This window comes from Natrix helvetica (assembly GCF_964273705.1).
Source record: "Natrix helvetica genome assembly, chromosome: 4".
Taxonomy (NCBI): domain Eukaryota; kingdom Metazoa; phylum Chordata; class Lepidosauria; order Squamata; family Natricidae; genus Natrix; species Natrix helvetica.
The window spans coordinates 48,046,613-48,072,805 of NC_138550.1; the positions used below are offsets into that span (position 1 = coordinate 48,046,613).

A 26,193-nucleotide genomic window follows, 5' to 3' on the forward strand; every position below is an offset into this window, starting at 1 on the left:
GTGCTTCATTAAGACCAGGGTTGTTTTAGTCTCTCGTTTCTAGTCTGGTGTCTTGAGCTACTACTCAAATTATTGACTCTCAAATTATGTTTTGTTGCAGTTAGCCAAATGTTTAGATTTTTATCTACATACCAAGTCCTTCCCAAGGCTCTTGGATAGGCAGATGTTGTTTGATGGTACTGTCACAATACGTAAACTGCTAAGCTGCCTTTTGCAATTGAGTAATGATTTTGTCAATGAAGTGATGCTCCAGATGTTTTGGGATTGCACTGAGTGCCTAGTACTATTGAGACCATCTTTGCTTCATTTTGCCAGAGTAGCTCTTTTATTTGCAGGTCTTTGTATTTTAATTCCCCCCCAGCTTACTTTTCTATTTTGCTATTTCAAAGTACTGGAATGTCTACTATTAACAATTATGTCTGGAGTGGTGTATGAAAGTTGATTGTCTTTTTGAATGTTAAAGACTCAGCACACTTGATCTATTTTGTGATCCCATCAGTTCTTGTTTGCAGGCAGTTAACTGTAAATTATAGTACACTTGTTGTGAATGGGTGACAAATTTGAGAGATACAGTATGTAGTATTTCTTGCAGATATTCCAATGCGCTATTGTTGCTACTTCGTTACACACTTTAAAGTCTTCTTCGTTCTCATGATGTATGTATAAGGTCATAAGTCACTTTTTCCGAGGCCATAATTTGGAAACCACATTAAATAGGTGGAAGTCAAGGACAGCCTGTACGATCAATGGACAGACTATCATTTCTGAAATGCAAGCTCAATTTGAGGAATTATTTAAATTAAATAGAGAACCAAGGCTATGTATAGTCCCAACTCTTGGAAAAAAAGTTTAAAGATGAGATCTGAAAACACACACACAAATCATGTTGCCTATTTACAAAAAATCTATTTACCAGAATGAGATTCTCCGGGCAACTTTCAGCCTATACAACAAATGAGTGTTTTTGTATTTTAGAGACAAAGCATTTCTTTTGCAGGACATTTGAGCCATAGCCTAATTTAGCATTTAACAGTTTCATAGTTTCTATAAAGTTCCTAAGTGACATAAATAATATAAACAACTAATTTGAGGCATTATGTTTTTAAAACCATTTATTTTTATAAACAATAGAAATTCACATATAAAACTGAAGTTGAGCTCTGCTTATATTAGCAAAGCCTGAACCATCATTCCAAAAGTAGGTTCTTGGCTTAAATTTGTGATGCTTGATATAATTATACACTCTTAAAATTAAAGGTAATATTATACAACTGCTGAGATCATCTCTTTGGGAACAAGCTTTTTTTTAAAACAACTTCCATCATGAAAGATAATTTACATTGAGCTGAAAAAAGAGTAAACACCTATTACACCAGGTAAAATGCTATTTATAATCAAAACGTTTATAAAAAGATCTGGAAAAGTACCTAAAATAAGTTTTCTTTTTTTATAAAATTCAGTAATAAAATATTGCTTGCAATAAATAAAAAAATTGAGATGAATACTGGTGGTTCCATTATTTCTTAATACTTAAAACTGTATTTCACCTGTTATCCCAGGTTATTTAACAAGTGGTTAAAAGTATTAGTTAAATTAAGCTGAAATATTGGTAATTGGTGACAAAGGAAAATATTTATTAGGCTGGAAAAAAATTTAGAGGGATTTTTTGCATTCATTCAAATATACTACTCAAAATATAGAGATGGTAATCATATCATGATGTTTGGACAATGTGTGTGCATGCACATAACCAATGTGGGAGGCTCTTAAACAACCATGTTTTAAAGACTTGGTGTCCCATTGTACCATGAAGCAATGGATTCACACAGTTCAACTAATACTGGAAATGTTTATATAAAATGAAAATGCTATCAATCTTTATTTTTGTCTTTAAAAATGCAAATACATATAGCTACCTTGTGTACCCACAAGCTTATTTTCCCCCAAAAATACTGCTCAAATGTGCAAGTTTTCCCCCAAAGTCTAACTCACAGAGAAGCAAAAGTGGAAAATGCAAGTTTGCCATGGCTATATGGATACATTGGATTTCATGGCTGCCCGTCCCATCTGTAAACATGGCAGTTTTGAACAGTTCTTTAAAAGTTGTTCAATAGCAATATGACGGACATTAAGCTCAGAAGCCAAGGAGTCTTTTTCTTGTACTTGTTTCGTTAACTCTTCAAACACATCTGAAATCAATAATGATGGCATGTTAGCCTATAACATCAAATAGTTATACGTACTAAGAGATGCAACAATGTACTTTCATTTATGAGATAGATTTTTCAGAGTATAGGACTTACTGGAGTATACGACGCACCAAGGTTTTGATAACTATATAAAAAAGTTTTTGCAGTCTGCAAACCTCCCAAAAACGGCCCGTTTTTCTTCAAAAAACGGGCATGACTACCCTTTAGGAAGCTTGTAGAGTGCTCCGTAGGGGCGGAGATAAGCAAAAAAATCGCCTGTTTTTCACGAAAATGGGCCTGTTTTTTGTAAAAAAAAAAGGACATGGATAGCCTTTAGGGGGCTTATAGAATGCTCCTGGCGGTTGGTGGGGGGGAGGGGTAAAATTGAGCAAAAACGGGCTATTTTTTGCTCCTTTCTGCCCTCTTTAGGAGCACTCTGAAAGCCTCCTAAAAGCTATGCACGGCCATTTTGGTGAAGGGGGCGGGATTTCTGGAGGCAAAAAATGCTGTATTCAGTGTATACAGTAAGACGCACCCAGATTTTCAGTCTCCTTTTTTGAGGGAAAAAGGTACGTCTTATACTCCAAAAAATATGGTAGCTAAGAACATAATTAAAAATGTGAATTGTAGCTGTGCCTAGACTCAACACAAATCTACCATGGAATGTGGCAATTTGGGGCCATTTTAATAATCTGATATAACTAAAGGGTCTGAACTGATTGAAAATCTTCCCCAAAGTTCTGCTTGCTATATGTAATTGAAGAACTCAGAAAGCTGGGTTTTAAAGAATGAGACTATGTATCAAAAAGGGTAAAATATACACACACATTTAATAAATATCCACACAGGGACACTCTTTTGGTGTTTGCTGGCTTTCTAAATTGTCTTGATAAGTAGGACATGATACTGTTCAACTAAGTGACAGAAAAGTTTTCCATTAGTTTTTCCATACCTTCCCCAGAATGAGAAACTCTAATTTAGGTATTTGTCAGTTCACTCTTTATCCTTGCTCATCCTGAGATGATCAAAGTACAGTACTGTGTTATCTATGAAACTGACTTTAGAACCATATTTTCCTTAGGGGAAATGTGAATCTCTTATGCTTTACCAGTTAATCAGTTCTAATCCATTTAGAAAGGGGCAATGCTATCACTCCTGGCACAAACTCCCATTAACCTATTTGTACCTGTTGGAGACATTCCTCACAATACAATCCATTTTTGTTTCGAGATGCAAAACATACCATGCTAAAATAGCAAGGTTACTGACAGAGATAGTCATAGTACTGGAAAGTATGAATATCCAATATTTCCTAAAAACCTCCACGATGGAGGTTTGACTATGACATTTAAAAAATCAAACTCTGTATAAATTAAATTTAAAATAAATTTGGTTTCTGAGGGAAAAAACCTGTTTCATGCGTTCTTTAATAATGATAAAGGCGTGTATCTCAAAAATTCCTCTCCCAATAGCTTCTTTATACTTACTGCATTTTTTGGAGTATAAGATGCACCTTCCCCCCCCCACAAAGAGGGTGAAAATCTGGGTGCAGCTTATACACTGAATACAGCATTTTGGCCTCCCAAAACTCTGGCCCTTTCACAAAAATGGACGTGCATAGCCTTTAGGAGGCCTGCAAAGTACTCCTGGGGGCTGGGGGGGGCAAAAACGAGCAGAAAATGGGCTGCAAGCCTAAAGGCTACGCATGCCCTTTCGGGGGGCAAAAAACGAGCCTGTTTTCAAAAAAACGGGCCGTTTTTTGCTCATTTTTGCCCTCCCCGCCCCCAGGAGCACTTTGTAGGCCTCTCAAACTCTTTGCATGCCCCACTTTTCACAAAAATGAGGCATGCAGAGGGTTTGGGAGGTCTGCAGAGTGCAATTTGTTTTTTAAAAAACTTTTACCTCTTCAAAATCTTGGTGCGTCTTATACTCCGAAAAATGTGGTATATACACATAGTTCTAACTTTCCTACAACTTTCAATTCACTACCATAGACATATATAATATTACTTTTAATGATTGTTTCCATGCCAAGTAGTGGAAAGACAGAGCTTGGCACTGTAAGATCACTCAGGACCACACAAGGTACGCTAAATTGAGGACTTCATGTAATATGATCTCGGCAGCGCACATTTTTTTCTGACAGATAAATAAGCAACAATTGACTAGTGACAGCAAGTTTCCAGGTACTTTCAGATCTGCCTTCTCCAATCAGAATCTTAACTACGCTGGAAGAGCTGCACAAGGTAAAGAATGCTGGGGCCTAGATAATGTTTTTGTTTTTAGTGCCATTTGATATGTAGGCGACCGTATCCCTTAAGTTTGACAGTTACCCATAATTATTGTGGGGCAAAAGAAACATTGCTACAGAATATATAGCAAATAAGCCACCCAGTCACTTTATTGGTGACAGCGGTGGCATATACCATATTTTTCAGAGTATACGACGCACCAAGATTTTGAAGAGGTAAATTAAAAACATAAGGTTTTGCCCTCTTCGGCTCTCAGGAGAACTCTGCAGGCCTCCCAAACCATCTGCACACCCTTTTTTGTGAGGCCTGCAAAGTGCTCCTGGGGAGGGCAAAAATGTGACGCATGGGGGCTTGATCTTCTTAAAGAGTAAAGCTTTTATCTATCTCAAATCTACTTTTCTCTACTCCTCACACGGCAGGGCTAAACAGCTCTCTCCGCCCTTTATTGTTTTCCCCCTTCCCTCGGACTGGCAGTGACGGTGAGCCGCTTGGCCCAAGGAGCGGCAGTCGGCTCGCTGCTTCTCTTCAGCTAGGAGGGAAAGACATGCGGGTGCTGCTGAATGGCTGCTGCTGTGCTTGGCTGGGAACGACCCTTGGATGAGGAGGGGTGGGGATCCCTCCCATTTGGATTAATGGTTCCTCGTGGCGGCGCCTCAGCAGCAAAAGGGAAGCATAAAGGAAACGAGGCTGCCTTGTCACCCCCCCTCCCACAAATCCGCCTGGATCTGTCAGCAAAGAGATACGGTAGCTGGGCTCAGTAGCAGCAGTAGCAATAAGCACCGCATGACAGATCCGGAGAGATTGGGGGGGGGGGGGAAGCAAGGGAAGAGAACCAATCTCCTGTGCACAAAGACTTTTCTTAGGACCCTAGATCTCCACTTTCTCTCCGAAAAAAGCTATTGACATTGTTGGGATTTTGGCTAGTGAAAGAAGCACAAGATGGAAAGGAAACTTCGGAATGTGGCAAGCTTGATTTAAAGGCTTTGGCTCCTGAGATCGCTGCACGAAAATGCTATTACCGCGATCTCTCCTGCCTGGAACCACCCGAGAAGGGACAGGTAAAGCGGGCGCTGTAGAGATCACGGTACCAGCGTTTTGGGTGGCAACGCAGTGATCTCAGGAGCCAAAGCCTTTGAATCAAGCTTGATTGTACCCCATTCCAAGTTTTTAACTTCCCATCTAGTATTCTGATAAGTGTCTTCCTAGAGAGATTGTTCCTCTTCCCTTCCTCCCCCTGCCCTCCCTCCCAATCTCTCTGGGCCAAAGCCTTTGAATCAAGCTTAATTGTACTCCATTTCAGGTTTTTAACTTCCCAATCTAGCGTTCTGAGAAATCTACCATCTCTGAGGCACCTTTCGTTTGCAGGAGGAGGATGGCTTAAAGCAGCGCCTCCTTAAACCAAAGCGTCTGTGTAACTGGGAAAGAAAGGCGTGCTTTTCGGGCGCAGTTTTCGGCAGGTTCCAAGCTCGGCTTTCTTTTCCAGTTACTCAAAGTCTTTGGTATACTCCGCCCTTGCCCTCCTCCTGCAAGTGAAAGTTGCCTCAGATATTTGGCAGGCAGCTCAGGGGAGACAATAGCCACAATTACTTCGCTCCCCAGCAATGAGGAGCTGCTGCCACCGCCTGAGCCCTCCCGGGAGCCGAGCAGGGGGGATCCTTTCCAGCCATCTCCTTTCCAGCCATCACGATCTCTGCAGCGCCCGCTTCACCTGCCCTTTTTCCAGAGGACCCAGACAGCTACATTCGGAGTATAAGACGCACCCAGATTTTCACCCTCTTTTTGGGAGTAAAAAGGTGCATCTTTTTGAAAAATACAGTACATTTAATAATAATAAATAGTTGAAACTGTTTTTTATTTGCTTCCAATGACAGATACAGGTTTAATTTACATATGCATGCATGCATGCATGCATGTGCATGTACATATACACACATACGTAGCATAAATCTTTTTAGGGACATAAAATGGGAAAATACAGGCTTATAAAAATGTATTAATCAGCAAATATTAAAATGCATCTCACCATTGACTTGCTTGAGTAGTTTCCCATTCAGCTGCTCAACCTCTCTCAGAGGCATCATATTCACTGGTATGAAGTAAAGACAAAGTAAATTGTTAATGAGTGTGTATAAATGGGAAACAATGCTTTCATATAGAAATATTAAATACCAAGTTTTTACTTGTACAGTATATTAGTGATATATACATAGTGATCAATACATTCCTTTATATTAAGTCAGTGTTGGGATTCTTTTCTCTCTCTTGCAATTATAAATCAAATTACTAAAAGCACTGATATCTCTTTTAAAATACAATGCAATATATAAGTTGAGAAAAGCTGCTTTTGCAATTTTTCAACCATTCTCTTTAAAATGATGCATCCAACTTTTGTCCAAATAATTTTTATACTTTGAAATAGTAACTATTATTATGTTGCAGATTTGCCCCAATTAATAAACTTGTAGGGCTGCTTATGAAGGTTCCAGATGAATCCATCAATTTAAAGTCCTTCCTAGCTGATCCAGGATTGTTATAAGTAGCCTTACATTATATTCTCGAAGTAGATAGATGGACTAGTATATTTAAGCAACATTGCAAATATACATGCTTAATCAAAACAAAATAGAGCTCCAAAATCCGATGCTGTGGGTAACTTTCTCTCTCTTTGATGTCTAAAACTAAAAATCTGATGCTGTGTTGGTTTCGAACCTTCTGAATCCAAATCCCTATCTTTGTTTTGTGCATACTGTATAATCCAGTTAATTTTTTTGCTCAAAATGTTTTTCACTTCTGCATATGTACTTTTGGACAATTTTGACTGTGGGCAACTCTGGTTTGCTATTAAGTGAGGGAGCAAGGCCCAGCACCAGGCTTTGGGCTAACACAGGGGTCTGCAAAGTTGGCTGTTTTAAGACTGGTGGACTTCAATTCTCAGAATTCTGGGAGTTGAAGTCCACCAGTCTTAAGAGCCAATTTTGCAGATCCCTGGGCTAATATGATTGATGCCCTTGGTGGACTTCAATTCTCAGAATTCTGGGAGTTGAAGTCCACAAGTCTTCAAGCTGTCAGGTTTGAAGACCCCTGGTTTTTTTTTTTTTTCTAAAGGATTAGGGGTGCAAGGATCTTGTAACTTGACAGCTTTAAGACTTGCGTGCTTCAAATGCCAGAGTTTATTGAAACTAAAAACAGTGTACCATCCTATGTATTTTCGGTTTTAAAAATGTGGCTCTCAAAATAAATTTCAATCGTGGTTTTGGCGAGATTTGGCTCAGTTGAAAAAAAAAAGTTGCCCACCACTGGGCTAGGACAAGTTGACAAACACTGTATCACTGGATTCAAATTGTAATAATTAAAGTAATGCACCAACTGAACATTTACTTCTTTCAATAATTTTAAGTTAGTATTTTTATTTTCCAAGTACTACAAAGTTTATATATACAAATGGGTTTATAAATTACTTCTTGCACTTACACTGTTCTCTGCTGTATTGGGGAAATCTTCGTACAGAAGTATCTGGATCTTTTTTGGTTTTTCCCAATTCCGATGACTGATTATGAGTAGACCATAATGGATTATTACAACAAAATTGTGCACTTCTTTGTTGCAACATGTCAAATCTAAAATCACTGGATTCTCTTGATTCTAGAATACTCTGTGAACAGTTTGTAATACTCCCAGAGCTTTCATTGATCCATTTTGCAGAATATTTAGGGACTTGGGAATCAAACTGTGGAAGTAACTTTCTCTCTTTTTGATGTCTAAAACTAAAAATCCGATGCTGTGTTGGTTTCGAACCTTCTGAATCCAAACCCCTATCTTTGTTTTGTGCATACTGTATAATCCAGTTAATTTTTTTGCTCAAAATGTTTTTCACTTCTGCATATGTACTTTTGGACAATTTTGACTGTGGGCAACTCTGGTTTGCTATTAAGTGGAATTTCTCAAAGCAGTCTCTATGTCCCCTTAATGATCTTGTATGCAGAAGATCAGACTTTGGTATTCCTAAGAAAGGGGGGAAAAAAGAAATAAGGAGTATAATTCCATGAATAATACTAAATTATAGGCTGAAAATAATATATATACCGTATTTTTCAGAGTATAGGACACACCAAGATTTTGAAGATGCAAATTAAAAAAAAAAAAGTTTTTGCACTCTGCAGACCTCCCCAAAACGGCCCTGTTTTTCTCCCCCAAAAGCCATGCATTTTAGGCAGCTTGTAGAGTGCTCGGGGAGGGGGGGGCAAGCAAAAAATGGCCCATTTTTGTCAAAAAAAGGGCATGCATAGCCTTTAGGACACCTAGAGTGCTCCTGGGGGGGGGGGGAATAATAGAATTTAGCAAAAAACAGGGCGTTTTTCGCTCATTTCTGCCCTCCCCATCTCCCAGGAGCACTCTGAAAGCCTCCTAAAGACTATGCACGGCCATTTTGGTGAAAGGGGTGGGGTTTTGAGAGGCAACAAATGCTGAATTCAGTGTATAAGACGCACCCAGATTTTCAGCATTTTTTGAGGGAAAAAGATGCGTCTTATACTTTGAAAAATACATTATATTTTATGCAGATAATATGTATGCAGATATGGCCAGCTACAGGTAGTTCTCAACTTACAACAACAATTGAGCCCAGAATTTCTGTTGCTAAGCGAGACAGTTAAGTGAATTTTGCCCAGTTTTATGCTACAATTTGTTGCTACAGTTCTTAAGTGAATCATGGCAGTTGTTAAGATGGTAACAGGGTTAGCTGGATCTGGCTTACCCATTGAGTGTGCTTGTCAAAAGGTCACAAAAGGTAATCACATAACCCAAGACATCGCAACAATCATATGAGTCAGTTGCCAAACATCTGAATTTTGATCACATGACCATGGGGCTGCTATAATGGTCATGTGAAAAATGGTTATAAATCAATTTTTTTCCAGTGCCATTGTAACTTTAAGTGGTCACTAAATGAACTGTGGTAAGTTGAGGACTACCTTTACTAGAACTAGATTTCAACATTCTTTTCATTTGAAAATTTTGCAGATTTTTTTCATTGGATATTGGAGTTACATCTTTTATCTTGTGTTTGGCCAGGATGCTTTGCGAATAATAGAACTATAGTTTTTCAACTTCGTATTTGTTTTATATCTTACCTCCTTGAGAGCAAAAAGTGACCTAAATGGGGATTTCCTTAATGTAAATCCCCAACAAGTGTTACAGCAACCCAGAGAATTGAAGGCTGAATTGAAACCCACAAAGTGTTACCACCAAGAGTTACCAAATGAGTTACCCTGACTAAGTTTGAATGTGAATACAATCCAAACATCAGCTCAAGAAATCTAGTTTGGTTCACCAATGTCCAGTAATAATTTTGTGCAAATGTTTACAAAAGCGTGTAAGGGAGTAGTAACTTATTTATTCACTAACACCATTCTAAGTACATTTGGATATAAAGTAATGACTTTATATACATACATATATTATCAAGAGCATCTAATACTGTCACTCACTGAATCTCAACGAATTCTTCACTAATATTGAAGAGAGAGAGAGGGAAGGAGAGAGCGCCAACTATTCAGTCTTACAGGATTCTGTATCTTCTTAGTACTGTGATTAACCTATCTTAGCACTGATATTAGTATCGGCATAGAAACTTAGTCACAGTATCTGTGTGGCTAATTATCTTTATTTTATGTGAGTAATATAGTAAACTTGGGATACTTTAGTTTACGAATCTTGAAAAAGCAGAAACGTTAAATTATCTCTATTCATAGATAACAAATGGAAGTGACATGCAACCTGTTTAGTAAAACAAAAGTATGGGATTTTTCTAGTGAACATTACTTTCAAAGCACAATTTGTCACAAAATTCTTACGGTGCTTGAAATTGTTACTGATTTTCTGAATAAAGTCTCATTATTTTCATCTGCCAGAGGATTAATAAAAATAATGTGTCTATTTTATTCACTTCTGCAAGACAATTGGTAGCTGTTTTTCCAAACCTACAAATTCTTCATAAAAACGCATGAGAAGCATTATTTCATTGAGAAAACTAAGGAACCATAACTTAAGATATAGAAAAGTAAGCATTTATAAAATTTTAAATATATTTAAAATTTAAGGGGAAATTGTTGACTAACTGATAAAGCAATGTTATCAAATTAGAAAATTACAGAAGTAACTATATATGGGGAAATGTTAGGTTCTTCCTCCCATGTCTTTGAGTCCATCCTGATTCCTGGTAAATATATAGATAAGTCCTGCAATTTTCTTGGCAAAAGTTTTTGAATTAGTTTGTCATTACTTTCTTCCTACAACTAAGAGTGAATGACTGGTCCAAAGTTACCCAATTATGTCCATACGTACTGCAGGATCAGAACTCAAGTTTCTCACTTCTAGTCCAGTGCCTTAACTATTAAACCAAACTGGCTTCAAGGATAAGTTTATATTTATAAATTCACACAATCCTAATGAAAATCTATTATAAATATGAGTTACATTTTAATTTTTATTTGTAGAACCATTGAGAAATAGATGAATTGGAGCCTTTTTACACAGAGGATTACTAAATGATTTATAACTTTGAAAAATCAAAGTTCTGAATACAAACAAACTCATCTTCCCACTCAGGGATCCCTCCAAAGAAAAGACCGATGTTAGCAAAACAGGAATACATTTATTAAGCTACTATGATCACTAATCTGGATATTGAAAGATTTTGTTTGTTAAAGTTAGATCCCCCCCCTGCCTGAAATTAGATTACACTTACCTTCAATGCTTAGCTCGAAACAAATGTGGCAGAAGGAAAGAGTCTCTCTTTCTGTTCCTAATTTGCATATGCTGCAAACATTATCATCATTTAAATCAATGTTAACAAATTGCTCTTCAGTCATAATGCCCCTAAAAGAGAAAAGTTTAATAATATATTGTTACTGTTACTTACAATATGGAAGAATCATATATTTAGCATCCCACACAAGTTTTGACAGAAAAACCTGGAAAAACTCTTTTTTAATTCAAATACAGTTTAGTAAACTTAAAAAAATTTATTTTCCAATTGATTCAAAATTGAATATATTTGCTACATTGAGATAAGATCTGGCTGAAACCTAGTAATCGTTGTTTATTGTTGTAGGCTACTGGGAGCTGGTTTTTGGATTTGTAAAAATTGTTTCATACACAAACACACTATTTTTACTGTGAGTCACACAGATTTATGGTATATAACACGGGTGTCAACTCGCCGCATCACATAAAGTTTTGTGATGTTTTTCCCATTTGCAGAGCTGGGGTGAGCGTTGCCTGTGTGTGATGCAGCCAGCTTGTGATCTGCCAGTTTGACATCCCTGGTATATAAGATGATCAGCTTCCAGAGTATCTTAAATAAATACACTATATTGCCAAAAGTATTCGCTCACAACTGAGTCTGATTATGTGTGAGTCTGATGGGTGAGCGAATACTTTTGGCAATATAGTGTATGTAAATCATTAATGAAACACATAGAAAAAATCAGTGTCTCTTCAATAATTTCTCATTTTAATAAGTGTTTAAATCTTTGTGCTAGTTCAGTAATGACTTTACTACCTCAGAGCAGCCTGTGGCAGAACAATATTACACAATTTATCACATAAATAAATGCAGGGAGTAATTTTGGCAGCTCTAAGGTATCTTTTTAAAGTCATTTTGAGCTTGTGAATTTTACCCCAGCAGAGTGTAAAATTAGTCTATGTGCTGTGAGCACAAATCATCCCATTGTATCTGCTAAATAAGCACAAAGAAATTATATTTTATATTCAACCTTGTTTATATACTTCATTCATAGAATAAGTAACAATAGTCAATATATCAAATCAATTGCCTTTCATTTCATTGACTGGGCTTAGAAAAGCACAAAATGAGCACACAAAGTTAATTTCAGAATTGTTTTCTAAACAGCATTTCTCATTGGGAAATGTGGGAATGTTTCTCAGGTTTTCCTTTTCCCCAAAACTGAAACTAGGCCATTTTCTCTTTGCTGAAAGGGTACTAAGAGATAAGATAAGAAAGGGTACTAAGAGATTAAAAAAAAGGCTTGGCCAAGGCTTCAGTGAAGAGGATAGCAGATGTGTACACTTCGACATCTCAAGTATAATTATTTCTCTACTGCTAGGGAAAACCTATATCTAAACATTTATATTCACCTTAATGAGAAAAGAGCTATACCAAGGAGCGGCATTTTGCATGTTGTCATTTTTACAATAAAAACCAATATAGCTGGAAAACAGGAAAACTTTCTCACATCTTGGAAAACTCAGAGCTAATTTGGGGCCAGGGAAATGTACTTGGTACAGGTAAAGAGGCAATTTTGCTCTCGTACATTCTGGCCCTTGCATATATGTGTTCCATTGGTTTATATCTTATTGTTCCAGGGATGGCATCTGTACAAAAGATGTTTTTATCATTTCATTAGGCACATTTAATCCTGACAATATTTACTTCCCTGCCTCTCCTTAGTCCCCTTCAGTTGATGGGCCCAATATCCCAACCTCCAGAGAAGCAAGCCTTTTCTGCACTGGAGGTAGATTACCAGGGGGTTTCTAGAAGTGATAGAAGAAGAGTCCCAACTCATCTAGAGGGTGGAAGGCTGGGTAAAGTTGAGAATGGGAAAGAGGTGATGAGCCGCATGTCGAGGGGAAAAGAAAGGTAAAAATTGAGACGGGGAGAGGAGAGCTAAACCACGCAGCTGCAACTCATCCGCCCCCAAGCCATCCAATGGCTGCCCTGAAATTACCACGAGTCCTTCCAGCCTTACACAAAGCCGCTTGGAAAAGAACCCAAATATTTCCTCCTTGCGCTCCAACGTCCTCCTGCCTTACCGTTCCCCCTTTAAGAGTAAATCGCGCTCTAGGCAAGCTCCAGCTCCACTTTGACTTGACCCTAGTGAAACCCTTAGCGCTCCCAGCCCTGCCACACGCAAGCATGCCACCCCCTGGCCCTCCTCCTCACCCTGGCCACACGGGACCCGCCGCCTTCCCGCGTTCTCGGTGCTCACGACAGGCGCTCGCGAAATGGCTGTCGGAGAAACAGCAACAGCGAAAACAGTGGGAGGAGGCGGCGGCAGCAAACCTAAGCTTAAGCCTGGCCTCCCAGCATGGGGGAAACCCCGAGTTTGCCTGCTTCCGGACTATACCATTGTTGGTCAGGGAGGGGTGAAAATCTAGGAGAGTGAGAAAACTTTCCCTCTTCCCCAACCAGCCTTTCCACTTTCTCCTTTCTTTTCTTGTTTCTCTCTAGAGAATGGGATTTGTGTGCAGTAACATTTACTTTGCTGTCACTCTGATTCGGCAGCACCGTAAAATTATAATTCTCCCCCCTCCCCACGGTGCAAGAAAAACACGACCGTCAGTCCCAGACAGGTAGCAACCAGTGCTGCAAGCTAGAGATATACTCCATATAGAGTTACGCATTTCCTGTTGAGAAGTCCTCCCTCCACCCCAAGTTTTCAGAAGTGAAATTTGGGATACGATAGTAGAAGATAATAAAGGATGATTGGGAACTTCAAGATTTCTCAGATGTTTTATGGTTAAGCGTATTTCCCCCCCCCCCTCAAAACTCTTACTATAAATTTTAGTAAAGAGACTTACTTGTTCATTTATACTTCATTGCTTTATTTACTGCTTTATTCATTGCAATAGATACACATAAATATATGGGTACGTATATGTGTTCCTTTGTGTATGTATGTATATTTGTATTGTATTTTATATTGGAATTTCAAGGTTTTTATCTTCTAGATTGCTAATTTTAACCTCTTCTTATTGACTGTGTAGCCTGAGTAAGCCTTTTAGCTAACTTTTATTTAAAATTATTTTTAACCACAATGTTTGTATGCATTTACTTTTCCTAAACATCTTAACCATTGAAACAATTTCCTTGTGCTGGTTAATGACTGCAATAAAGTTATATATCTTTAATTTATAATTCTAATTTAAAAGTAATAATGTGTAGATGTTTTCAAAAAAAAAAGACCTGCATCTTTAACCCTTGTTGTTGAAAGAAATGTCCTTCTGGGTTCAGCTCCAAGTGGGGAAAAAGACACTGGAGACATGGAGGCTGCTTGGAAAGATGGTTTTACTGGTGGACAGGACCACATGGCTTGAGTCCTGAACAGAAAAGGTGATCACATGCTTCAATGTTGGTGGAGAAGAAGAGAAGGCCTGAGATGCTGAATCCCTGGTTTTATGTCCTCTGACCTTTGATCTTGAGCTTGTCTTCTAATTGGTTGTCAGACTCCCATGGGCCCATGCAGGGGCAACTCTCTAGGGTGTGTTTTGAATCCCGGTTTGGTTGAGTTCTCAGATGCCATGTGGGGAGTTGGGTAAAAGGCCAATACTATCATGCCTTAATCCCATCACTCTGGAGTTGGAGGGGACAACTCTTCATTATGTAAATAGAACTAGCTCAGTCTTTAATGGCTCATTGACAAAGGGGGATGGGCAGGAAGCTGCAGGCAGCTATTCTGTCTTTTAAAACATGTTTCTTCCTTTTCACATCCAGAGAAATATTCTGCCTTTTCAATATTTCCTAGGATATTTTATTTTTCTGGGAGAGGGCTGGGTGATAACTTTCCACACTGTTACATTTAGTTCCTATTAACTATAGGAACTATAGTTCATGTGCAGTGGCACCCATGGTTGTGCAGCAACCAGGAAGTGGAATTGATTGATGCTACAAGATTCTATTGGCAGGGTGGATGATTCTGTAAAGGACCTGGAACTCCAGGCATAGATCAGCACAGTTCAAGGAGGTTTGCCCTAACATCCCTCTACAATTCTGTGTTGTGACCAGCATCCTGTTCTCCATTATATCTCTCTCTACTAAAAGAAGTGCTACAGATGGTGCAGAAAGTTCAGCCATGAACAATAGAGACCCTGATATTAATTATAACTACTCTCTCGTTTGCCTTCAGCTTTTCAGAAATCCTGACCAGCTTTGAAGTACATGAAGGCAGAAATGAAGTGTGTAACTTATTTACGTAGGGTATCCCAAGTTGTGACATGCATTCAAGGCTGGTGTGGATAATCCTGCATCTAATATTTAAGTGTGCTGGTCCATCTAAGGCTAAGAAATACTTCCTTCATCTACCTTTCCCCCAACATATCTGAAACAGCTGCTTGAGACTATGCACAACAACCATGGGTTTGCTACACAGTGCTAATTCTGGATTGTGCACGAACTTGTAAATGTGGATGATTAAAAGATTTTAAATAATCAAATTATTTTAATATGAAAGTCTGGCATGGATACAAATATATATATATATATTCTTGCATGTATAAATGTATTCAATACTTTATTGACTGGTCAACCAAAGGATCAAACTGCCTGTCGGCGAGGTGGGTGGCAAACAAATTAAATGTAACCAATCAATCGATCTGATTTTAAAATACAGTATAACATTGCACTACTTGGATATTAGTCAAAGACATTTATACTGCAGCATCCCTGCAGATAGGGTTGCCACTAAAAGACCACCAATCTGGGACTTTGCAGTGGTGTGGTTGGTGACAGAGCACACCACTGGAGCACAATCAGAATATACAATCCAGGTGAGGGTACAACAAGGGCCTGATGTGGGACCAGTAAGACGGTGAGCAACAGGGAGTGCCATGGGATGAGCATGCAAGGAAAACAAAGGCATTAGGTTTAAAGTAAGAAAGTATTCCTTTGCCTCAGTTTTATAAGAATCAATAAACACAACCTAATTGAAATTAATAATATAATCTATTCTGATTACATGCAAAAAATATTGCCAATGTTTGTATCTCTGAATTCCTCTATTCAAGCCTCTGACCTCAGTGACTTGGCACCAGTCAGGCTTAATACCTCCTCAGATCTTGATTCATTTAATGAAAAGCAAACAGTAATCTGGCATGTTGCAAGAGTAATAACATGGCAACTAATATTATTGCAAAATGATACACTGCTGAATTTGCAAACATCTTAAGAGGTATAGAAAATAATGCATTACAAGGGTAAATGAACTATTCTTAATACTAATTGCGTAAGAAACCAAAGGTGCTTCTTCAAGAGGCAACTGGGCTCTCTCGAGTTTTCTTTGAAGACGTTTCACTTCTCATACAAGATGAGAAGCGAAATGTCTTCAAAGAAAAAAAACAGAAAGTCCAGTTGCCTCTTGAAAAAGCACTTCTGGGGCTTGAATGACTCAGAATCTCCATAGACAAATTGGGTAAGAAGACAACTATGCTAATTTGCTACTTACAGAATGTCGACTTGGGGTTACAAAAAATAGGCTAGCTTTTGAGGACTAAAAACTCGTCGAGACAAGATAACTTTATAAAGTCATAGGAAAGGAGGCGTGACTAGTTATTGTTAGTGTTGAGGTTTTAACAGTATATGTTTACATTTATATTGCATATTATACCTTTTTTCCAGAAGCTCAAACTGATTTGCAGAACACGCGTGTTTTCCCCCCACAATCTTGTCGCGTAGAACGGACTGAGACGGGGCGACTGCTCAATACAATATTTTGTATCAAGTTCTATTACGATACTATATTAATATGGATTGTGGGTTATCAGTGTTAAAAAAGGGATCATATTTCCTAAACAGAATAAAGGCACAACTGAACAAAACTTTTTTAATGTGTTTTTGCCGCTTACATTTAAAATTCAGGGGTTTTTCCAGGGATTTTTATTGAGCAGTTTCCATTTCAGCCACAAGTGATTCGGGTTAATAAGGGGAATTTTACTGAACAGCATATATAATAAATTTACTTCTTTCTATTGTAGCTCTGCTGTGTAGGAGCGATTGGAAACGGGATCTTCAGATTACCCTGATGAACTAGGAGGAAGACGAGGGAAGTCCCTGTTTGTCGGTAGTTTTCCGTGACGTCGCTCACAGTTAGAAAGAGACTTGCACGCTTCCTTTTTTAAATGTGTTCTGAAAGTGGATTATTGGGCAATAGAGTTGAGATGGGGTAACTTCAATTTATGACGTGAGTGCTTAGTTTTGGCCAACCACGAAGAAATGTGCAGTTTTGTATGCAAGCTCTTATGCCGCGCTGCGTATACCTAGGAACGCGATCGCAGATAGTTGGTAAAATCTTCAAGAGACAGAAAATGTGGGAAGTTTGTTTGTTTATGGCGGCGAACATATCCAACAACATATCTTCCTCTTATTTTCCTCACAACCAAGTCGTTGGGCTCAGATAGAGTGACATTAATTTTACTTCTAATGGTGCTGGGATTCAGAGCTAGCCAATTAAAATGTTTTTAAGGCACTTAAGGAATAGTATAAGGTCTGAAAATGAATTCAATTTTCAGAGATCTGAGGTATCATATGTCTTTTCAACAGTGTTTCTCCCACAACCTGAAAGATTATGTTCTTTCAGCTAGAGATAGAAAGTCAGCAATCTTCTCACTATTACAGAGCTCCAGTTTCCAGTAGCATAGATTGTATATTTCTTTTATTTGGACACCTAACTCCATTGAGTTGTATGAAAATATTTGGACTTCATTTCAGACTCCTTGCACTTCTGGTAAGTCCACACATGAAAAAGAGAAATGAATGGCTCTCCATTTTATGGAAAAAAATTAAGTTACTTCGCACTTTGAAGGTACGATTAAACTTTTAGGTAGCATTTCATTTTTTTAAAAAATGCAGTTACTATAATGATATTTTTCAGTACTGTATAATATCTGATGAAACATTATTAAGCATATGATAGACCACATTCTTATTACTGTGAGTTGTCTATAAAAAGTTCCCACAGGAACAGCACAGGCCATATTTAGCTGGCAGAATCTCTTTATAATGTGTAAAATAGAAAGTAAAAGCTGCATTTGATCCTGTTTACATAGTGTTAAAGAGATACCTTGCTGTATATGCAAGAAAAACCCTAGTCTTTAGAAATTGCCAGACAGCCAGCATTAAACTCATTGTTAGCAAAGGCCTAATTTCCATGGTAGTGACTGAAATGAATTCAGAAACTGCCAACCTGCTTTGCTAATCACATTTGGATCTAATCCTTCTTTTGCATCTCATGCTGTTTCAGTTTGAATGCTCGATCATGTTGTCTGGCAAATCATCACATACAATGTTGGTTTATTTTTGAAGATAACTTTAAAATAGCCTACTAAATGATTTTTTTATTTGTAAGCTAATTATTCACCATGATAGCCTTACCCAATCACATTTGGAAATGTTTAGTTTAGCCAATTTATGGATATTAGGGACCTTCCAAAAGGTGAGCTTAGTTTGACATCTTTTACCTTCTTTGGATTTAAGAAAATTTAAGCAGAGATTTAAGAATTTATAATAATATACAATTGACAAAGACAAAAAAAAATAAGAAAATTGTAAACAGATTGGGATCCAGAGAGTTATAGGATATTGGGTTTTTTCCCCAATATTTAATTATTGGTAAAATAATTATGTGGGAAATAACTGAAATAGAATCAAACCCTTATTAGGAACTGTCACTTGAGGAAGATTGCAAATATACTCTTGACAAGGTAGAAAAGAGTTAAAAAGGATAAGCTGCTCTAACTTTTTCTTATTTTAAAGAGTTGTTTTATTAATTGGATTGAGATAAAAATAACTAATATTTCAGAAAGAATATAATTTCAATAGATACATTTTTTAGATTATGAGAAAATGTATATTAAAAGTTGAGATTACCAAAATGGGAATCCAAAAGAAGAGAAAAAGGAAGAAATGAAGAAAATGATGTGGACAAGACATGGCTTGTGACAAGAAATCTTGGACAATGCCTTTTTATGGGATCTAAATAGTAGGCTGATGAAAGCTTTGAAGACTCCTTTTAAATGCGAAAGATTGATGAAAGATCAAATCCTGCTATGCTACAGGAATGATTTAAAAGTCAAGGTTGTTCAAAGTAAAAACAATGAGTATAAATTCGGACTGTTTGACCAGGGACAAACTACTTGCTTGATATGTCTGATAACTTTTAATGGATTTTTGCTTAATCAGGAATAAAAAGAGAACGATTTAAGAGCATAGAACATAGAAAAATACAATTGGAAGAGACCTTGGAGGTCTTCTAGTCCAATCGCCTGCTCATGGCAGGCGATCCTATACCCGTGATGGCGAACCTATGGCACGCATGCCTGAAGTGGCACACAGCGTCGCCCGTTCCTCTTCTGGGTTTCTGGTACGCATGTGACAATCAGCTGGCCTTGTGCATGCGGCAGTGCCGGAAACGAAGAGCTGATCTTCCATTTTCCGGCGTGAGCATGTGCGCCGGCCAGCTGATTGGCGCTTACACATGCACAGCAGTAACCGGAAGACTTGCTGGCTGGTGTGCACACAGGCACCAGAAACCAGAAGTTCATTTTCCAGTGTACACATGTCTCCTGTGCAGCTCCTCTTCCAGGTTGCAGCCAGATGAGCGCATGCGCACGTGCGCTCCCTTTTCGACACTTGGTGTTGAAAAGGTTTGCCATCACTGTCCTATACCATTCAAGACTTTCTTTGAGCTTCATGGGATGGATAAATGTGATCCTAGTAAGAATAACAGACTAACAGAACAGAATAATAGAGTTGGAAGGGATGCCAAAGATCCTCCAGTCTAAACATTTTTTTCACTAGACTAGACATTCTTCATATTTTAGCCTCCAGTTCCTTAATCATCTTTATTGTTCTTTTCTGGATTGCTTTTAGATAAAATGGGGAGAAGAAGGTTTGGAGGGTTTTTTTGACATGTAGCTTTAAAAGAAGGTGAAATGTTATTATATTCATATACTCAATGTGGTAAAGATTAAAACCACTTCTTTATTATTGCCTTTGTTGCCTTTTTCTTTTCTACTTTGATCTTTTTTTGCACATTCTGAATTTTATTTTATTTGCTTCTGACTTAGTTTGTATTAGTTTTTATACATTTATTAAAAACTTCAATTATACTCACCAATTGTACAGCATTCACAGTTTGGTCAATGTGATTGTTTTTCCGGTAGTCCATTATAAAGTGAACATGTCAGTGGGGACCTCTATTGGCAATGAATTGTCAGATTGAAAGTATGTTGTATTCCTAATTCAGAAAGGCAGAGACCTAGAAATGGCACAGATATACATTATGTAGGGAGTTGACCTTCAGAGATGCTGAAATTGTGTGAAGTTGTTTAGCTGCTTTATTCCCTTAATGCTAAACTCTTTCATGGCATAATACCAAAGTAACGGGCATTACATAAACTTTATACCTTAGCACTTCTGTTTTTAAAATGGGTATAGGATTTCAGAAAATAAACTGATGATTTATAAATATAGAACACATAACATTTTATTATATTTTATGTCATTCTTCAGCAAAATGGTGGGTTGATTTTCCTCTTCCCCTATGCACTCACTGAATCTATTCCAAAATAAACTTCAGAATATTTCCTTCCATCAGAATCTTGCATGCGTTTTTGATTTTGGTATGAATGTTTATCACTCTATTTACATTTATAAATCTTTTATGCATTGTTTACTATTTAGTTGCTTTATTCTATACAGGTAGTCCTTGAGTTATGACAATTCAGCTCAAAAATTATGTTGCTAAGTGAAACATCTGTTAAGTAAGTTTTGCCCCATTTTGTGACCTTTCCTGCCACAGTTGTTAAGTGAATCACTGTAATTATTAAATTAGTAACACGGTTGTTAAGTGAATCTGGCTTCACCATTGACTTTGCTTGTCAGAAGGTTGCAAAAGCTGATCACATGACCCTTGGACATGACCCCATCATAAATATGAACCAGTTGCCAAGCTTTTGAATTTTGATCATCTGATCATGTGGATGCAGCAGTAATCGTTAAGTGTGACTAAGGCAATTTTTTTCAGTGTCATTGTAACTGAATGGCCACCAAATGAACTGTTGTAAGTCGAGGACTATCTGTATTTCATTCCAATAAACTGCTCACTAAAATAAAATAAGATATATAAATGTTTGAAATTAATAAACTATGTTTGCCTTTTGTAATTTCATTCATCTTTTTATGTATTAATCAAATCTTCTTCAGATCCAATAATCAATTTTATTTCCAGGCAAAATTTCAATTTTCTTCCAGACAAATAAGATTGTTGTTGTTGTTAGTTGCGAAGTCATGTCCGACCCATCGCGACCGCATAGATAACATTCTTCCAGGCCTTCCTGTCCTCTACCATCCCCCGGAGTCCATTTAAGCTCACCCCAATTGCTTCAGTTACTCCATCCAGCCACCTCATTCTCTGTCGTCCCCTTCTTCCTTTGCCCTCAATCGTTCCCAGCATTAGGTTCTTCTCCAGTGAGTCCTTCTCATTAGGTGACCAAAGTATTTGAGTTTCATCTTCAGAATCTGGCCTTCTAAAGAGCAGTCAGGGTTGATCTCCTCTAGGGCTGACCGGTTTGATCGCCTTGCAGTCCAAGGGACTCCTAGGAGTCTTCTCCAGAACCATAGTTCAAAGGCCTCAATTCTTTGGTGCTCAGCCTTTCTTATGATCCAACTTTCACAGCCATACATTGCAACTGGGAAAACCATAGCCTTGACTATACACACTTTTGTTGGCAAGGTAATGTCTCTGCTTTTAGTATGCTGTCTAGATTTGGCATAGCTTTCCTTCCCAGGAGCAAGTGTCTTTTAATTTCTTGGCTACAGTCCCCATCTGCGGTGATCTCAGAGTTCAGGAAAGTAAAATCTGTCACTCCCTCCATTTCTTCCCCATCTATTTGCCAGGAACCGATAAGGCTGGATGCCATGAACTTAGTTTTCTTAATGTTGAGTTTAAAGCCAACGTTTGCACTCTCCTTCTTCACCCGCATCAAGAGACTCTTTACTTCTTCTTCACTTTCTGCCTTCACTTTCTGCACTTGCAAATAACATGAATGAATACATGATTTAATATAAATAAATGTAGTGGTCAGATGGTTTTGACTTGATATAAGTAACTTAGGTTCTCAGAGGCTCATTTATATTTCACATCAGAAATCCAGACTATATAACTTTAAATGCTTTTTTTTAAAAAAGAGATGAAGCTCTAGAAATTCTGACCAATCAGCAAGTGAAATGTGAAGATTTAAGCGTTTGATGATAATGAATGGATGTGTAGGATGTTGATTACCATAAGACGAACTTTGAATCCACAAACTGTTACACCTACTGGGAAGTCTCTTGATAATGCTGCCACTATTTACTTTTTGGCAGACAATTTCTTCTGTACTGTTTTACTTAGAAGTAGGCAACTGGTAATTCTCTTTCCATCAGTAACTTGAGGAGGGAGGGAAAATGTGCCTAAAGGCTCTCCCAAAACTAGGATCATTGATTCGTTAAAAATTCAAGTCCTAATTATGCAAACCAAGCGTAGAAAAGCAGAAGAAGGTTGAAAAGACACAATAACATTTGGAGACCCTATTATGGGAACAGGATCCATTCCACCATGTCCTGTATGTTTATGTCTCATTACATGGTGGTAGAATAGATCAGATTGTTGTGAACACAGCAGTTTGATGGCTAAAGGAAACTGGAATGGATGACTATGGTGATTTTCTTTAATCTGATTGAGAAATTTTATTTCAGCTAAGTTTTTGTTTCTTCGGAATAAGGTTTCTTTCTTTTTTTAAACTTTTTTTCATAATTTTTTATTTTTCATTTTCATAACATATAATCGTATGTATACCATTACATAGCCAACATTGTATGGTATTATTAAATATTTATATCAATTCATCTTACCATCAACTCCCCAAAAGAAAAAGAAAAAAACCCCAGTTATTGGCTCTTCTGCTCTCCATACATTATATTTATGTGTTCACTTTCTTCTTCCTCTCTCATCCCCCTCCCTACCTCCTTTCTTCTCTCTGTCCTCCTTCCCTTCTCTACTTCCCCTTCCTCTCTCCTATTCCGCTCTCCCCTTTCCACTCCTCATTTCTCTCCTCCTCTTCCCCCCCTCCTACCTATCTCCTATCCCTCTCTCCTTCCCTTACCTCTCTCCTTTTCTTCCCACTCTTCATCTCGTTTGCTTGGTGTATTTCAGCTTCTGAGCAAGCTCCATTTTATGTTGATGGTATTTATAGTTCCTTTTCAATATACATATTTAATTTTAAACATATGAAGAAAAAATAGAACAAAGAAGTATACATATATAGTCATTGTACTTTAAAAAAAACCCACACCAGCCTAATTTTGGTCGAGATATAGATCTGGTTACAGTTCCCAGCTATTCTCATCATTATTTTTATATAATTATACAGTCTTAGGCGCCCCCAGTTTGTGATTCTGCCTTTAAGTCTCAATAGTTTCCCATTATAAGTGTATTTCATGTTTCCTCTCCAATTTTTCCATGTCTTGGATTAGGTTACCTTTAGTTGTCTGTGACTGGCAAACCTCGCTGTTCAATATTCATTTCAATTGCCTTAATCTATTGTATACTGTAGCAAATGGTAAACATCTCGCTTTATTTCATCATCTTAAAAGTTCTATGTGTATCTATGTTTCATATATTTTAACCCATGCTTAGTTATCCTTCTGTTGTCATTTCAATATTATATTCAGCCAGTTAGCAACTCCATTTTATTGTCATGTTTTTCATAACCTCCCCACATCAAAACCAATATCATATTTATCCATATTACATATATTTCAACCTTTGCTTAATTATCTTTCCATTATTACATTCAATCAATTAGCAGCTCCATTTTGTTGTCATATTTAGAAATAAAACCCTTATCTTAGTTTTATATTCTCCCAGATAAAAATTCCCGTTTATCTGATTTTTTCCTAGTACGTTTTTTGTCCCACTTTTATGCTCCTGCTCTGTCCCTTCTCTTTGCTTTGGCACATCCACTCTCCCCAACTTTCCCTAGGCCACCACCAAAAGGATGTTTTTTATTTCTCTTTGTTGGGGCAAAGCCTCCCCCTTCAATTTCCCTTATACCAGTGGTCGGCAAGCCGCGGCTCGCGAGCCACATGTGGCTCTTTACACATTTTAATGTGGCTCTTCTGTGGGGCGGGCGCCCGCTCCCCTCCCTCCTCTCGGGCACTTCAAAACAAGCGCCCCTTTCCCTTTTTTCTTTTCGACCCACAATGATTAGGGAGGATCCTGAAGTCAGGCGGGGACGAGAAGCGAGGAGGGAGAAAAAGAGACGGAGGCCAAGGAGCTTCCCCCCGCCCCCTCCCAGCAAAAATCTAACCGGGGAGCCGGGCGGGCAGTAGCAAATTAGCCGATCACGCACGCGGCTCCCCGGTTAGATTTTTGCTGGGAGGGGGCGGGGGGGAAGCTCCTTGGCCTCCGTCTCTTTTTCTCCCTCCTCGCTTCTTGGGGCTCCACCAATGGGGGAGCAAGGCCCGCCCAGCGCCAGGCTTTGGGCTAACACAGAGGTCTGCAAAGTTGGTTGTTTTAAGACTGGTGGACTTCAATTCTCAGAATTCTGGGAGTTGAAGTCCACCAGTCTTAAGAGCCAATTTTGCAGATCCCTGGGCTAATATGATTGATGCCCTTGGTGGACTTCAATTCTCAGAATTCTGGGAGTTGAAGTCCACAAGTCTTCAAGCTGTCAGGTTTGAAGACCCTGGGTTTTTTTTCTAAAGGGTTGGGTGTGCAAGGGTCTTGCAACTTGACAGCTTTAAGACTTGCATGCTTCAATGCCAGAGTTCCTGAGCCAACATGACTGGAGGAGGAATTCTGGGAGTTGAAGTCCACAAGTCTTAAAGCTGTCAGGTTTGAAGACCCCTGGGTTTTTTTTTTCTAAAGGGTTAGAGGTGCAAGGGTCTTGCAACTTGACAGCTTTAAGACTTGCGTGCTTCAAATGCCAGAGTTTATTGAAACTAAAAACAGTGTACCATCCTATGTATTTTCGGTTTTAAAAATGTGGTTCTCAAAATAAATTTCAATCGTGGTTTTGGCGAGATTTGGCTCAGTTGAAAAAAAAAGGTTGCCCACCACTGCCTTATGCCATTAACAGCCTCAACCTCTTTCGTCTGCCTTTTGTTTCCCTCCGTTTCTACTCCTTCATTATCTTGCTCCCCTTGCCCACTTTGCCCCCCCCTTCTTCTTTGAATTCCTCTTTAGATATCTGCTTCTCTGGGTTCATAATTCTATTTAGGCTTGATTTTATTGATTTAAGTGATTTATGCATATTTTTTATAATTTCATGCAATTCTTCACATTCCCAGCTTTCCATGATGTCCAGTTCCAAAGTTAGTTAGAATTAGCTATACGGTTCAAAGTTCTGGTCCACCTTAAATTTGTTCACATCCACTGCTATAGGGGAGAACAGTGGGAGCCATCTTGGTCTTTTGTTCTTCCTTAATATCCAGTTCCAAGATTGCAGTTAGTTATACAAAGTCTTATTTTTAAGTTCTAGTCCACCTTAAATTTTAGCTACTGTAGGACCGGAACTGAAGCTGGGCCATCTTAATGTTTGCAATAAAATAAAAAGACGAAGGAGGGAAGAAAAAAAAGAGAAGAAAAAAAAAACCCTTAGCATTCGTCCAGTTCTTATCCCTGTAATAATTCTTCCCCCTATTACCTTCTGTCTCCAATCAGCCACAGCTGCTTAAAATGTATCAATTAGAACAAACTTATAAAGAGCTAGGTTTGGGTATGTGTCTCTTTTGTCTCCTTGCAGCTTCTGATTAATGGTAGTTGATTAGTTGAAACTTCTCACACAGTCAAGGTTGGATTATCCATTATCAGAGAAAAAGAGATCAAAATATTTGGCTTCTATTTGATATCCGAGACCAAATTAGAGTTTATATTGAGTCAGTTCAAAAGAAGACGTGCTTTTTTTCTTGATCATTT

At 38.1% G+C, this 26,193-nt stretch overlaps 1 protein-coding gene across 2 annotated transcripts; it reads right to left on the reverse strand.

The window, feature by feature from the left end:
• Positions 1–1,094: 1,094 nt before the first annotated feature.
• LOC309390658 (protein EURL) lies at positions 1,095–17,273 on the reverse strand. Of its 2 annotated transcripts, none has more exons than XM_081950224.1 (5): positions 16,843–17,273; positions 11,187–11,317; positions 7,913–8,443; positions 6,465–6,527; positions 1,095–2,189 (listed from the first exon to the last, which is right to left on the reverse strand). In XM_081950224.1, the coding sequence occupies exons 2-5, from the start codon at positions 11,308–11,310 to the stop codon at positions 2,029–2,031; spliced, it is 879 nt and encodes a 292-aa protein (XP_081806350.1). In that variant the 5' UTR covers positions 11,311–11,317; positions 16,843–17,273; the 3' UTR covers positions 1,095–2,028. The 2 variants fall into 2 exon arrangements, with proteins under 2 accessions (XP_081806350.1, XP_081806349.1); XM_081950223.1 differs by lacking the exon at positions 16,843–17,273 and adding an exon at positions 13,404–13,553.
• Positions 17,274–26,193: the final 8,920 nt, after the last annotated feature.

Excerpts from the sequence above, each read along its gene's own strand:
- LOC309390658 (XM_081950224.1), bottom strand. The coding sequence starts at position 11,310 with ATGACTGAAGAGCAATTTGTTAACATTGATTTAAATGATGATAATGTT. Across the intron at positions 8,444-11,186 it reads TTTCGAGCTAAGCATTGAAG|GAATACCAAAGTCTGATCTT; the intron begins GTAAGTGTAATC and ends CCCCTTTCTTAG. Across the intron at positions 6,528-7,912 it reads CCAATACAGCAGAGAACAGT|TGAATATGATGCCTCTGAGA; the intron begins GTAAGTGCAAGA and ends ACTTCATACCAG.